General features: G+C 42.7%; 1 protein-coding gene across 2 annotated transcripts in view; it reads right to left on the bottom strand.

The window, feature by feature from the left end:
* Positions 1 to 15,669, bottom strand: part of stk10 (serine/threonine kinase 10) — a 36,077-nt gene that overhangs the window by 18,722 nt on the left and 1,686 nt on the right. For both annotated transcript variants that reach the window (XM_034606550.1, XM_034606551.1), the window contains exons 2-3: positions 6,675 to 6,839; positions 53 to 101 (exon numbers count right to left, since the gene is read on the bottom strand). In XM_034606550.1, the coding sequence (XP_034462441.1) occupies positions 53 to 101; positions 6,675 to 6,839 (214 nt within the window). The remainder of the gene's footprint in view (positions 1 to 52; positions 102 to 6,674; positions 6,840 to 15,669) is intronic.

Here is a 15,669-nt window from a genome sequence, read left to right as displayed (position 1 = left end):
GTCTTTTGGAGACACAAAGAAGACAACAAGAGAAAGAGACACTGGGGCTTACCGAGCATTGTGGCATCCACGGCACCTCCGGGGCAGAACTCGATCATGATCTGGGAAAAGAGAGAAGGAGGTTTTAGCCTGAACCAGTATTTTATATGTGGAGTATTCAGCAAACAGATGTTTGTGAATACAAACAATAGATCACAAAGTTTTTACAAAGCTGTTGTTTCTTCTTCAACTCTTCACTGTCACAACCATGCAATATTTGAATCTCCTAATATTCTATTAAAGAAACTGTATTTGATTCCTTGACTAGAAATGTCAGGCACTGAAGGATTTGATGTTTGGACTTTGGAATTTCATAAAAAACCTGAATGAAGCACAGCACTAAAGTTATCTTAAGTTAATTAATAACACTAATCACATCCATCCAATCACATGCACCACTACTACTACTACTACTACTATCACTACTATTTACTAGATTTTGTAAGAATCGGAAAAACAAGATCTTTCTTATTTTCGGTGACTCAAGTCAAAGTGTAGGGAGGAAAGGATCAGATGATGTGTTTAAAGTGACCTCAGAAAAATGTTAACGCGTAATATTGTCTATAGTGACTCAAACAGGGAGTAACTTTGACCTATGATTACTCTGGACACATGGGACCATTTCCCCTGCTGTGGATCAGTGAAATACATTTTCCATAGAGGTTAATCAGAACTATGTGAAATAGATTTTTGTGGGTTGACATTTGAGTTTAAAAATAAAACATGTTTTTGTTGCATTTAGAGGAAGCTAAGAAAGCTTTTCTCACAGCAGTGGAAACTGTAATATACTGTTTTAATACCCAACACAATCAGCAGACAGAGAATCACGATTTTACACTGCATCTGGTGGTAAAGAGGTCAAATCAATTATTTTCTTTTTATTAGCTGTTTCTATTATTAGTTATCTCTGGCTGAGTGTATCAGCAGCCTGCACTGCAAACTGTTCTGCTCTGCGTTTGTCTGCATCAAACTCTCTGTGGTTTGAGTACGACACTGACAAACAGTCAAGCTGTGCACACACTTCCTTTCCAGTCAAAATATTTAATAACAGATTAGCAGTGTAGTACAAACACACACACACGCGGATTCTGAGAGCACGCTCCCTAAATGGTATCTCGTTGGATGACAGAACTTCCAATAATCACATTTCATTTTCTCTCCTTACATAGTCAGTCACACACACACACACACACACACACACACACACACACACACACACACACACACACACACACACACACACACACACACACACACACACACACACACACACACACACACACACACACACACACACACACACACACACACACACACACACACACTTTTCATTCAAGTGGGGCCAAAGAAAATGAAAAACACACCAGGATTTCGTATGTATCCTGTGCAGAACAGTTGACATATATAAATGTAGTATGAACCTGTTTAATTTCTTATGATTCATTGATGGTCAAAGGATCAATCATAGGTGTTGTGCTGCATACCTCATGAGCTCATTCTTATTTCCTCCCTGGTTACTAATGACAGCACTGTCAAAAGGGATCATCCTGTGCTGGACAGGGCGTGGAGTTTCAGTCCAGACAAAGAAACCCAGAGAATTACAAGTACAAAAGGTGCACAGACCAACGCAAGAAGCTACGCATACCAACAAGCACACGTAGTCACATGGACACACACACACACCCCCACACACACTTTGTTTTACCTGGAACGGCATGCCAACGTTGACATTCCTCCTTTTCTGGTTTTCCACAATGTTCCTTTGTGAAGTTCGGATTGACAAACCCAAATAGTTTCACGCTGTCATGGTACAAATGTTTGAATCTTAATCTCTCGTCTTTAATGGCAGACACTGGAGAGACAGTCTTGTTACACGCTCCACTGCTTCCAATATATTGAAGATAAATAACGTGTAACCAAGTGTTAATCAGTGTAACAGTCAGAAAGTCTGCCAATTTGATTTATCCGGCCACTAAGAAACCAGAAATTGCCGTACAAGTTTAAGGTAATTTCATGATGTGCGTTTTATAATTATCGTCATTTGATTTTATTTGCTTTCTCAGTTTTTTAACCGATGTAAAGTGTCTTATAGGATTTGTTAAAAGTGCTATACTAATGAAACACGTTATCGTTCTTAAGATTATTATTTGATTATCATGATTAATAATATTAACAGTCTCCTGACTGTCCTGACACTGATGTTTATATAACTTCTGTAAAACATGTTCTCAGTATGTGTCATGTCCCAAACAAATCTTGAATCTGCATGAAGATTCTTCATGTACATACATATATACACACACACACTCGTATCATACTTCCTTAATGTATTTCCTTAACACTACAATTGGGTGGTTTACTGTCTGTTTCAGTACAAACCAGTTCCCTATTCCCGCTCACGACTAACCATGCACACATTATTTAGTTCTTTCTGTTCAAAAACAACCTCCCATCATTACACTGCTGCCTGAGGCAAAAGGTTTGAGTTTTCATCAGCGTCTCAATCACTCTTCCTGCCTGAGAGAGGTGACATGATGTTCTGCTGTGAGCAATGTGCCCCAACTGGTCCAGCTGGTTGCATAGCATACCCGCCGTGTGCTCCTCTAACTTAGCTCGTCTGAAGAATCTAAAAGTCTGTTCGTAGACCTGCTTTGACGCTGCAGTCGATCCTGGATTAAGAGATACAGCCATTTATAATCATGAATCACACTCCTGCCATTCAATGAACATGACTAATGCCTCCGTGACCTGTGTTTTCTCTTAGGTGAGACGGTGCCAGCAGGGACACAAAGCTTTTATTGAGGATTTGCTGATAGATCAAACTTCACCTAGCAACCAAAGACTGCTTTCTTATGTCGACCCCACTGTTCGCAAATAGTGTAAAATAATAAAGATGACTGCGTTTGTCTCTCTGTGTCTAAAAACACCGAGCAGCAGGACTTTGTAACAAGAGCCCGCTCGTCTCTTCCTACTCTATCAAACTCAGAGCTCTTAAAAAGAACGACGGGATACGTGATAGGAAAACACACAGATTATGAGGAACAACATTAGTGGCACTTTCCCACTACGGAGCTGTGAGGCTTTAACATTTTCAAACTGGTTTTAATGGGTTAAACCACACAATCTTGGTATGGAATGGTTCCATGTGTTAGATTTAGGTGAAAGGGATCTATTGGCAGAAATTGAATATAAAATAATCCTAGTGATGTTTTCATTAGTGTGTTTCATCTAAATTGTTGTTTTCTTTATCCTAGAATGGGCTCTTTATATTTAAATACTTCATATTTACATCGGGAGCGGGTCCTCTCTACGGAGGCCGCCATGTTTTTTTACAGTAGTAAGTTTGAGTTTTTATGACAACTGAAGGCTGCCACAGGTTCTCTTTCATGTTTGGAAGGAGAGTTGAGGGCTATTCAGCTGCAACATGTAACTTCACCACCAGATAAATTCTACACACTGAACCTTTAAGTCTTTAAACTCGCAAACCAACCAGGGTGTTCCAGGCATCCCACTCCCCAGCTACACTTTACAGCTACTCCTGGTAAACCTGAGGTGTTCCAGAGCCAGATGGGATATGTGGTCTTTCAAGCATCTGAGTCTATCTCCACCCCGTCGGATGGAAGCATCCTGATAATATTGCCCAAACCACCTCAACTGGCTCCTTTTGACATGAAGGAGCAGTGGCTCTTTTCTGATTTCTAATACTCTCATCCCATCTCTACGGCTGTTGTTATTCTGTACCTCCTAATTAGACATTCCTGCCGGATCTCGCCTCTGAGTACAGCTGAAAGCAGCATTACGTTTGGTCATTTCATGTCAGCTACAGGCCAACGTAAGTGAAGCGTGCAGGAGTTTAGAGGATAGAGGAGACGTCTGTAGAACAAGTTTTACTGTTGGTGATTCAATTCCTGCTGATGTGATCCATTGGTCTTTATAACATAATAAAACATGTGGGGATTTAATCTAGATATTCTTTGGAGAATTCACCTTTGACTCTAACACAGCAGGGGGGGGAGTGGAACTTCTTGGTGCTCAAAACAAAATTTACATTTACTTGAAAAATATAATAAATCAACAGAACTATCTGTGTCCAGAATCCTTTTACTCGCTCCTCTCGATAAATCAACAGGCTGCACTGTCAACAATGTTCATGGGAACTCCTATCAATGACATCACTCCCAAGAAAACTGCTGAGAGCTGAGAACTGATGTGGAAGCATATATCAAAAAAACGAAATCTAAACTTTCTGCATGACTAGATTCCACTGCAGGCTCTTCTATGGTCATTTATGTCCTCTTGGTTTACAGTCCTCCTCTCTTCCCCCTTTCATTCCCTTTCTGTTCGTCCCTCTCATCGTGCTGATGTCAGCGGTCCCATCCCCATGGTAAAGGCCCTCTGTTTCTCACGCTGCCAGCCCGACTGACTCACAAGCCTCAAGACCAGATTGTTGCAGAGAGGGAACAAACAACCCTTCTCTCTCTCTCCCTCTCTCCCTCTCTTACGCAGCAGAAAGCAGAACGGGTGGGTCAGCGCTGGAATGCATCTTCCTCACCCCTGCCTATAGTCCACCCCACCAGAGGTTACTGGAGCCTGACCGCCAACCACTGGGCTTTCAACTACTAAGGTTGTAATGCATGCAGCACACACACTTGAGAAATTAAGTAGCTTGCTCATTTTCACATTGTGTATAGATGCATATTTCTATATTTTGGCATCAAGTTTTAACACTAATCCAGAATAATGTCATTCAGAGATTGAGAACAAATGTGTTGCAGAATGCATTAGTATCTGAGCATAGCTTGGTAGTGAGGTTGTGAAGAAAAAGCCAGCAACCTCATATGTGTGTACACACACACACACACACACACACACACACACACACACACACACACACACACACACACACACACACACACACACACACACACACACACACACACACACACACACACACACACACACACACACACACACACACACACACACACAGGAAGCATGATGTTTGAATGCTGCAAGCTGAGACGTTTTCACAATTGACTCATCAGCACAAACTAACAGTCTCACAGTGTCCGGCTCTGACTGATGGGGGACGTCCACCTTCCAGGCTCAGGAATTTGACACAACCATTAACAGCTCTGGGACTGTGACACAGATGTGTGTGTGTAGACGTGTGACATTTGTCTTACACTTTGTAATGTTAATGTTCCTGGAGTATGTTGTTGTTGGTGACGTTTTGTTGGACTTAACATAAAAATCTGTTTGATTTTCATAGGCTCATTTATTGACCTGCAATTAACCTTTACATTAACTACCACTTTTTAAACTGGACAATTATCACACAGCCAAAATTTCACTAACTGGCTTAACAGGGGTTGGCTTTTATTCTGAAGCAGTCACAGGAAATGTAATGTGGTTTGCAATGACCACAATCTGTCATTTCACTTAATTTTTGTAAAAGGAACAAGAAGAGAGATGTGAGAGTTGCAAGGTGATCTGTATTTGAAAGACTTTTTAGTTTATAAACTTTACATGAGTTTGTTTTGCTGCACTGTAAATGGACTAATTTCTCGCGTTGCCGCTCAAGTAGTGTTAGCTTCAAGAGCTGCTGTTACCAGGGTAACCGTACATCACCGAATCAACCAGGCCTGAAATCTTATAGAAGACAACCTGAACGATAAACAGCGTAAAACAGAAAACAGTCCATCACTGTCAAAACATGACTGGATTCATAATTATTATTCATATATATATTTCAGTATAAAAAGTTAAATCCAATTTCTACATGTTCACAGAAACAACAACAAAAAGACGACAACTATCTTTAGTCTCGACTCTGCCTTGTAATTCCTCACATACTGCAGGTTGTGCCCCAGCATGAGGTCACTGTTATTTGTCTTGGCCTGACGGGAGTGGGAGATTACAGAGAGGGAGTTGAAAAGTTTACACTTGACCCAGTGAGTGAGTGCGGGGAGGAAAAATAACTCACGAGCAGAAAATTGCGAAAGGGAAATTGATCTGCGGTTTATGCAGCGACGTCGGGGTGCGGCTTGTGTTACCTCTGATGCATTATGTCACCCCGGGGGTTCTTCTGGCATTTATGCAACTCACTTGTCTCGTGTTTATTTTCCGTCAGAGCTTTCATATGCTGGAAAAATATACTCTAGATGTTTAAGAAAAAAAAGGGGAAACAGTTTGTTTTACCACTTCCCCGCTGATCTTTCATTTGTGTGTGTTGTGGGTAAAAACGGACAGGTGAAAACAATACATCTTGTGAGGAGGGTCACAGTGTGGACAGCAGATAACGTGCCTCTGGTACAATGTGCACCAGTCCTATACAACAGCTGCCCTGATAACAGGGTTCCCATGCAGCCGTATACAGTATGTTCATCTAAACTAACTGGCTGAGCTCTATACAAAATTATAAACTATTTGCTAAACCCAGTTTGACAACTTGTTTTATAATTATTTTTTTCTACGTGCAAACAGTGATATGGACATTATATATTTGTGTGCTATACCAATACGAGTTCATTATGAGTGCACTCATGTAGAGAGGAAGGAGGAAGGGAGTGAAAGGTCGTCTGTGGTTAACACTTGAAGCTGGTTGGCGAAACAGACGCCTGTATGTCACCTACCCACAGCTTGTTGTCATGGAAAAAGGCGTCGAGCAGCTTGACGATGTAGCGGTGGTCACATCTAGCCAGGATGTCGATCTCCACGATGTAGTCCTCCAGCTCTTCTTCGGATTTTGTCTCGATCACTTTGGCTGCGGCCAGAGCACCGGTCTCCTTGTTCCTGGCCTGAAAATCGGAGAAATAGAACAATGAGTTCAATATGCACGAGTCATGGCAGAGCTCACGATGGATTATTGCATTTTCCTTTTGAGGTTTAAAGTGTTTAAAAGCAAAAAGGAGTAAAGAAGGTTTCCTTCTCCCCAGAGGAACTGATCCTTTAAACTAAAGAGTTTCATTTCTCCAGAGAGAGACATTTTGATTCTTTAAACCCCCACAGAAAACATCATGAACAGAGTAGATACAGAGTAGTTGGCTGTTTGATATGAAAGGGGAAGAAAAAGTGTCACGTTTTTTATACTTTTACACTCTTTCTATAAATATGCTACAATAAAAAAGGTGGAGAACACAAAACTCAAACTTTAGACAATACGAATACAGACATTCACCACTTTGAACTGAATGAATCTACAGTTTGCCTTTAAAATATACTTTTTGTGGCATTTACGCAAAATGTCAAGGAAGCGAGAGATGATGATTTCAATTTAGAGACAAGGCTATAAAGACAGTCCAACACTTTCCTTACACAACGAGGGAAATGGACTAACCACAAAACCCATCAGGTGTCAAACTAACACACACACACACACGCACACACACACACACAGAAATCAAAGTCAACTAGTAAAATGACATCATTATCTTTCTGGGGAGCATCTAAACACCGAAGCTCTTCAGTGACGCACAGAGTGATGCACAGCAAGTGTTCATCCTTGTGTAAGAGTCACAGTGCTGCGAGTGCAGACTGACGGGACGTTGTGGCTAAACACGACATTAATGTGCGCCTGCAGTCAGAGTCACAGGTTCACTGCCATAATTGCAAGAGCCCGAGCGGAGATGTGCCAGGACTTAAAATAGACTCAAAAACAGAGTTAAACGGTTTGTGATTCATGTTGCACACATTGTGAAAAACCTCAAAGTCATCTCTGCAAAAAAAAAGTTGTTTCATCAACAACTACACGGCCTCTTTAGCTGCAGACAGGGTGTTGAGTGTGAAAGTGTGAAAACTGGTGCATGGACGAGAACGTCATGGGGAGGAATTCTGCATATTTCTGTGTGCGTGTCCGCGTGCACGTGTCGACCCAGTGACCTGCAGAGACTCGACAGACTAAACAGCCTGGTGGGGTCCGATGCCTCCGCGCTTTGCAGGGGCTGTGGGAAAACATCTGAATAAACAGAGCAGGCTCACAGCAGCACACACACACACACACACACACACACACACACACACACACACACACACACACACACACACACACACACACACACACACACACACACACACACACACACACACACACACACACACACACACACACTCTCTCTCTCTCTCTCTCTCTCTCTTTGACTCATCTCAGCACACCGTGACTGCGCGTGTGTGTGTCCGAGCGTGTTTGTCAAACAGAGGTCCGGAGAAGCCACGGCGGAGTAACCCGCAGTGCGAGTCAACAGGACGTCTCCTGCTGCCATCAAACCGCCAGTCGCTGGGTTGTCGAGCCTCCACAGTAAACACGGAGACACCAGACACTTTCACTCCTCTGCTAACATCTCAGCTCTCTGCCGCTCGCTCCCCACCCTGCAGCTGCACCGTCAGCCTCCACAAACTCACCGTCCGGGGACTGACTTCTGATGTACTGCACATGCATCTGTTTATATACTCACACACACACGGTATATGCATCTGTAGCCTAATCATGAAATGGTTAAGTTTTATCGTTACGTGCATTATAAGATTTAGACAATTAGTGGAAGTATTGTTTATTCGACAGACACAGTAAGACAATCTTTTTCTGCCAATGAGATGAGGTTTTCATCTCTGTGTCTGTCTGTCTGTTAGCAGAATTACGCAACAGATTACCACAAGACTTGGTGCAAAGGATGTGGTGTGGGTCGGAAAACAACCTTCAAAATTTTGGTGCAGAACCAGATCAGGAGGAAAGACTTCACACTCTTTAACATTGAGAGGTAGGTTGGGTGTTTTTAAAGATTTTTGCCAAATTTGCAAAGATGATTTGTCAGGTGGGGAAAAAACTCCAGATGTGCCCCAGATGCTTCTTTTTTTTCATAATGATAGTGACATCAATTAGGCACAAGTACACAAGTCAAGTCAAGAGTTGCAAGTTTGAGACTTTTGAGCTGTTTTGTAGCTTTAACTTGTCAACAGCTAAATCCCTGAACCAGCCACACACACACACACACACACACACACACACACACACACACACACACACACACACACACACACACACACACACACACACACACACACACACACACACACACACACACACACACACACACACACACACACACACACACACACACACACACACACACACACACACCTCAGTGGGAACAAGGCTTAGGAATGTGCCTCTGGCCTTCAGATGGGGGGGGGTAAGATTGAGCCTTGTGCATTAATGTGGTTGTTTTTTGCATGATCCGGAGGAATGCATTACATCACAGAGGCTCCTCAAGTGTAATGTGTGTGTGTGTGTGTCTTACCAACTGTACACAGGAAATTACATAGAAACGCCTCATTGTGTCTCACACAGGACTTTACCTGACCTTCTACCGGTTAGCGTGACATCGTGTGTGTGTGTGTGGATGTGTGAGTGCATTTGGGTTTGTCACCATGAGAGAGGAACAAGTTAAAAACTGCAGAAAGGGGCATCATCATCATTCCATCCTCCTCGATGCTTTTTAATCTTAAAAACCATAGAAACTCCACCAGCCTCTCCCATTAAAACACAAACTCTGACGTCTTTCCTTCCAATCTTTTGTCAGATTAGTGATCATGTCAAATTCTCCTTCAACCCTTTCTGCCATGGTTGTTTGGTTGTGTAGAGACACAGAACTTCCGCCCCGTTCATGCACTTGCAGATATGTAGTGTTAAAGTTCGAAACAACAGCAGACACACAGGGCAGCAAACATGTGCAGCTAAAATGAGACACAATGTTAAAATTAAAAAATTATATCTCACAATAACAACAATCACGATATAATCAACTTAATTATATCGTGATTAACACCACATCAGAGGGATAGTGCGTTTTTGTGACTGCAGCGTAATTGGATGCTGTAACACTCAGCAGCTTTAACTGAGTTACAGAGTGAATGAGTAGATGCCACATGTTTTTAGCGGCCGGGCGTCCAGGCACCCGGCCGCTAACAACATGTTTATGTGAACCATGTTTACACCAAAATCTGAAAAGACAAGAAAACAAAAGAAAAAACCAGAGATGCCGGATGTCAGAGTTGTACAGAATACACTGTAAATCGTGACATAACAACGACACACAACCACAGGACCGGGGGAGGGATAAGACTGCACACTGTAGCTGTCACCATCCCAGGAGGAAAACAAAACGCTGCACTGTTTCTAACCCACTGACTCTTCACTCTCTCTCAGCTCTCCTCCAGAGGAGAACAACAGTCTCCGGCTTTGTTTGGGTCCAGGTTTCCATGGAGAGCAGGAGGACGCGTTTCTGCTCTGTCCCCGCAGCTCGTTTCACCAGATCTCTCCCTGCATGGGTGTTTTTTGCCCTTTTTCCCCCCCAGGTTCATTAGTGACTTGGCTTTTGTGTCGTTTAAGTGCAGAAGGATCCCCTGATGGACCCTCACCTGGCAGAAACATCTCTAAGACCTACTACTTAATATTTGAAGGTACTTCACACTTTTTAAGGCCTAAAATTCTGACTTTTTTTTTTAAGACCCTCGTGGAATTAATCCCTTTTCAGTAGCACATGTTTGCGTCTTTACTTTCCTGCCTCGTTCATTGTCAGCCAAACTGTACAGCTTTTGTCCCCCCCCCCCCCCTCACCAGATTTGTCTGTCATCCCTTCCTGTTTCCCCCCCCCCCCCTTCGTCTGTCGTCTAAACTCATCCATCTGTTTTCAGTAACCAACTGTCTGAAGGCCGCAGTGACAGAGGAGGACGCCTGCTGCCGCTCAACAAAAGATTTAGAGAAAGCTGGAAAAGCAGATGTTAGTGACACATTACAATACAAACACACTGCGTGCACTGGCAGAGTAAACACACACCTACAAGCGCACGTTCCCAGCCATGCTCCATCAGCATTATTTTAATATTATAACTCAATTAAGGAGTTTTTGTCCATTTAAACTGTTATAAAAAGGAATAATTACTTCCAGTGTCAACGGACCAGAATGACCTCCTGTAACCAATAACACACGGAGGACTTTCCCCTGGGTCGCTCACCTCCAGGTTGAAGGAACATACCAAATGCATTTTCCGCTTGCATAGGGTGTCGCAGTCTCCAAAAACACACACAACCACCGCCAGGGGAATGTGTGTAGGTTGGACCTTTGCCCCCTCATAAAACCTGTAAAACCTACAGCTCCTGCACAACCACAGCAGCTAATAAAACCTCTCCTCTGACAGCAGACGCCTGGAGAAGCTATGATCTGTCACTCAGATGAACAAAGTGCACGAGCAAACAGCGACTTGAAAGCTACTAATTTGTTTTGGACTACAACAAAGTTATGTTTTATTACATAAAAGTAGAAAGCTGTAGAAAGCCACTGAAAATGTATTTCTTATTTGTCAAGATTTCAAAACAAAATTGGAGATAGGATTGTTTTTAAAGAATCGAAAACAATAATTCAGGAAACAGCAAAATACATCATATTTCCAAATGTGACAATTGACATATCAGAAGGATAACGTGTGTTTAAGCCAGTAACGTAAAAGGGATGTTGCACATTTTGCTCTTTCAACAGCTGAAACTACGATACAATTTGTATTTTTGTGTCAACACAAAAGAAACATGGCAGGAGTGGCAGTCCCGGGCTGCAAAATGATTGCCACCACTGCATTTCAACACTGCAGAGGACCTTTAACTTGAAACAACAGGAAGTGGAGTCTTGTGGCGAAACGCAGCCAAGAAAGGCAAAAATCGTATAAAAAAAACACAAGCTTGACATTTCGGTTGACCCGCGTCAGCAGGGCCGGCCCTACACACGCTTATGTCCACGACTGAGTGAGTGAGTAAGTGACAAGTCCACATCATTGGTCACAGTGAGTCTATTCCCATTGACCGGCCTCTGTTGGTCGCTCCAGTATAATCACAGTTAAAGCTAAAGTTAAAACTATTGGTGTGTGAGTTAACATCAACTGACATCGCTGTTAGCCTTGCAGGAGAGAGTGCTTTATTTCAAGAGTTCACTTGTTTCAATACAGGGAACCTGAACCTACTACTTAAGTGACTGAAAACCTGTTTCAAGATACAGCTTTGATTAAGGATATCAACTCAGCAGATCTTTCCTCTTTTGAAAACAATCCACCTGCTCGCTGGATGAAAGTTATGCATTCACATAACTGGGTGTGAAGCACATGACGGAGCAAAGCTCAAAAGGTAACAACCCTCACCGAGGAAGCATTGGCTATTTTTCTGGATGTGCAAGTTTTGATCAACACTGCAAAATGTTCAAACATTCAAAGCCTTGACGACTCCCGGCCGATGAGCACACGCCCACCCAGCACGTTTCTTATCAGTCAGCGTGCACCCAGCTGCCCCCCGGAGATTAGACCCACCAACCTCTAGATGACGATGGTTTCACTAAAAGCACGTGCGTCTTCGTGGCTCTTTGCAATTCACATCAACCTTGTGGCTTTCCTTTGCAAAGAGGATGTTGCAAACTACACCCCACCCTCCCCTTAACCAAAGACACCTAACTCATTTTGCTTTTACTTGACAGAAGAGGATGATCGTGTTTGGAGGGATTTCAACATGAACCTTTTACTCGTTGCAAACTCTGTCATTGTGAGACAATCTAAACTAGACCAGTGCAACACTTTTTTCTCTTTCGAGCCATAAAGCAATTCAGGTTTCCCCACAACATCTGGCCTATTAAAAAGGACCCCACTTATTCAAACCTTATGTGCACAAGGAAATGTTTAAAAAGCAAATGGTCCTCAGGATTATACCCTTTCTAAATTGGACCCAGGGACAATTAGACATGTTCTGGCATTGACTAAAAAAACAATCACATCCATTAAGTCCAACCAGGCAAATAATGCCATCACAGGAAACACAGTGTCTATCTAACCTCTGGTTCCTTTTATAACCCTGTAACTAAAGTTGGTTTTTACTGACCAGCTAATTTCTCTTCACAAAGCTAAAAATAATTTAAGATCTAAAAGAAACTGCAAAGTAGACACTTTTACAAACAAGCCTCAGGGTTGTGCATGAAGATCAAAAGGCAGATGACCACACACATTCCCCTTGACCACTGTTAAAGTCCAGGTTTAGAGCAGAGTCTTTCACATCACAGACCAACTGAGAGAAAGATGCACCGTGTTTCCATCCCTCAATGGGAATCGGCTGGAGCGTAACCTTGCAGACACGCGTGTGTCTATGGAAACATTTCACCGGCGGCAGCAGCAGCAGGGCAATGTGCTCAGCGGCACGCGGCTCATTAATTAGTGAGGGGAACCATACAACTTCTGTTTCATGCTTCAGCTGCTGCCACCCACACACACACACACACACTCAAACTTTCTTCAACAAGTGCGAGCATGCATGGACAGACAGATAAAAAAAGACAAGATCCTGACACACTGGATGTACGAGATGTGAGACATTCTCATGTCATGTGGTTACTTTCAGGATGAGCCCTGTACCCGTAGACAAACATGTCTGAGGAGATGCTTATGAATCACAACATAGCGCAACAAATTTAACAATGTGTCAAGCTCTTACAACACTGCACTAAAAGGAAATCCAACATGACAATTAAACTGAAAGATAAAAGTAGCACCTATATGGCACATCAATAAAATACAGATTTAGCCGATTACTTTTTCCTGTTATAGCCAAACTCCAACAGGCTCTAGTAAGGTTTTAATAAGGTAATTGAGAATTTATTTTTGAGTTTAAACTCAAAATCTACAAGTGCTTGATTTGTTTATTAAACCAGGTTCTTGTGTGAAGCAGCACTTCTCAAATAAACATCCTGATACCAGCATAAAGTAAGAAAAAGAACTAAGTGTTAGACTCCCTGCTGTGTTTGTGGTTAACTACCGTGTGACACCGGAGGTTGACAGCACTATAACCTTATGACACGGAAAACTTGAGTTGTTTGTCTGCACGTGTTTCCATAAACTATGCAGCCACATTTAAAAATGAATACTCTGCAATTCTTCTTTTAAAGTTATGTGACAACAAAAAAAGTTTGAAAATGTTTATTTTCTGAAAGTTCAATGTATGAAGGTTAATTAAGAGCCAAACTATGCTCAACAATGTGAGTCTTTAAGAAGTTGGAACTGAAGTTAGAAAGTCATGAAAAGGTTTTAATGTTCGATGCAGTAGATCAAGTTTTTGGGCACGTGACCCTCAAACAAATATAATGAGGTGCAGCAGTTAAACTAAAAAGAAATTTCATATTCATAAAAACACATTTGAGACCAGAATAGATACAAAATATTCAGCATTTTAGAGAAGTTTAAAAAATACAGGTAATTTTGTGAAGCGGTTCTCTTTCCCGTCTTCTTAAATCACTGTGTCCCCTCAACCTGATCTGAGGCTTCCAACCTGCAGCAGACGATCAACTGTAAAAATCAGACACATCTATACAGCTCTGCAAATACAGCAGAACGTATTTGATAAGCGTGGGATTATATTGTATTTTATGGGACCTTTCCTTCCACAGTGTCCCTGCAGTGTAAACACATGGCTTGATTTCCCCTCAATGATCTGCTTACGTAACAAAGTGAGTGCTTATTCCCTCAGTGGCGACATTAACCTTTCCAGAGTCTGCGTGACAGGAGCACTCTGTACCCTCAGCCGACGCTGTGCCATTACAGAGGACTGCTCTTCATCTCGAGGAGACAGATGCTGAAAACAGAGGCTGCCTGAGCAGGGAGCAGGGCGCCCGCACCATGTGCACGTGATAAGAATTCAAAGTGTCTTCTTATGCAGGGACGATCTTATTGTGCTGCCTGTAACACCAGCTGTTTTTATTACCCCTGCTCCTCTCAGTCTGAAAAAACAGCTGATTTCAGTGGTGACAGAGATACTGGGGCCTCCTGCTCCTCCTTCCACGCCTCCTCTATCAAAGACTAACAACGGAAAACATGCACGATTCATCACTTGAGGCCTTCGCCTCCCACGGACGAACTGCTTATTCTGAATTTTGGGAGCTGTGAGAGGAAGTCGTCCCCCTGACCTAAGTCCCACCATTTCCTCCCTCGGCCCTGTGCTCCCACTCTGCCTCCCTCCGCTTGCGTCTGACAGCTGCAGGTGCGGAGCCGTCCTCCTGCAGCCCACTTAGGGAGAGGACACAGAAGCCAGAGCCAAGACATTCGTATACGAGAGGGCGAACACAGTGGGGACACCTTACAATGCTGAAGGCCTGGCGTTTATTGAAGTGGAATGACTCTCAAAACACGCCCAATCGTGTGTGTAGTTTGGCTTTAGTTGGAGTTTTCGAGCCAACCTGCATTGCAAAAATAAAATCCTCCGTGTGTACACATATTAAAAAGGTTTCTCCACACGTACAGCACCTTGTGTTCACTCAGCTCCACATGCAGCCTGTTGGAAGGAAACTAAAAGCTTCTTTTTGTTTTCATGGTCGCTCCATGCTTTTCTAATTTTCTATATGTTGCCAAAGATTATCACATGTTTGCTCTGCTAAAAATACACATTACAGCGCAACTCATGATGAGTTTAATTCAGACCTGTGAATTTAACAGTGGTCTTTTCATTTCGTTGCAGACAAGTCGCCGCCTCCACTGAAACACGCATGCTCAGTATGAAAACAAGGCCGGTGTGGAGGCATCCTTGTCGTTTTCTACCTGTGAGTTACAAACTAAATA

The sequence above is a fragment of the Hippoglossus hippoglossus genome, chromosome 14 (genome assembly GCF_009819705.1).
Source record: "Hippoglossus hippoglossus isolate fHipHip1 chromosome 14, fHipHip1.pri, whole genome shotgun sequence".
Lineage (NCBI taxonomy): Eukaryota > Metazoa > Chordata > Actinopteri > Pleuronectiformes > Pleuronectidae > Hippoglossus > Hippoglossus hippoglossus.
The sequence above is the reverse complement of the archived record's forward strand: the minus strand, read 5'-3'. Positions and strand labels throughout refer to the sequence as shown.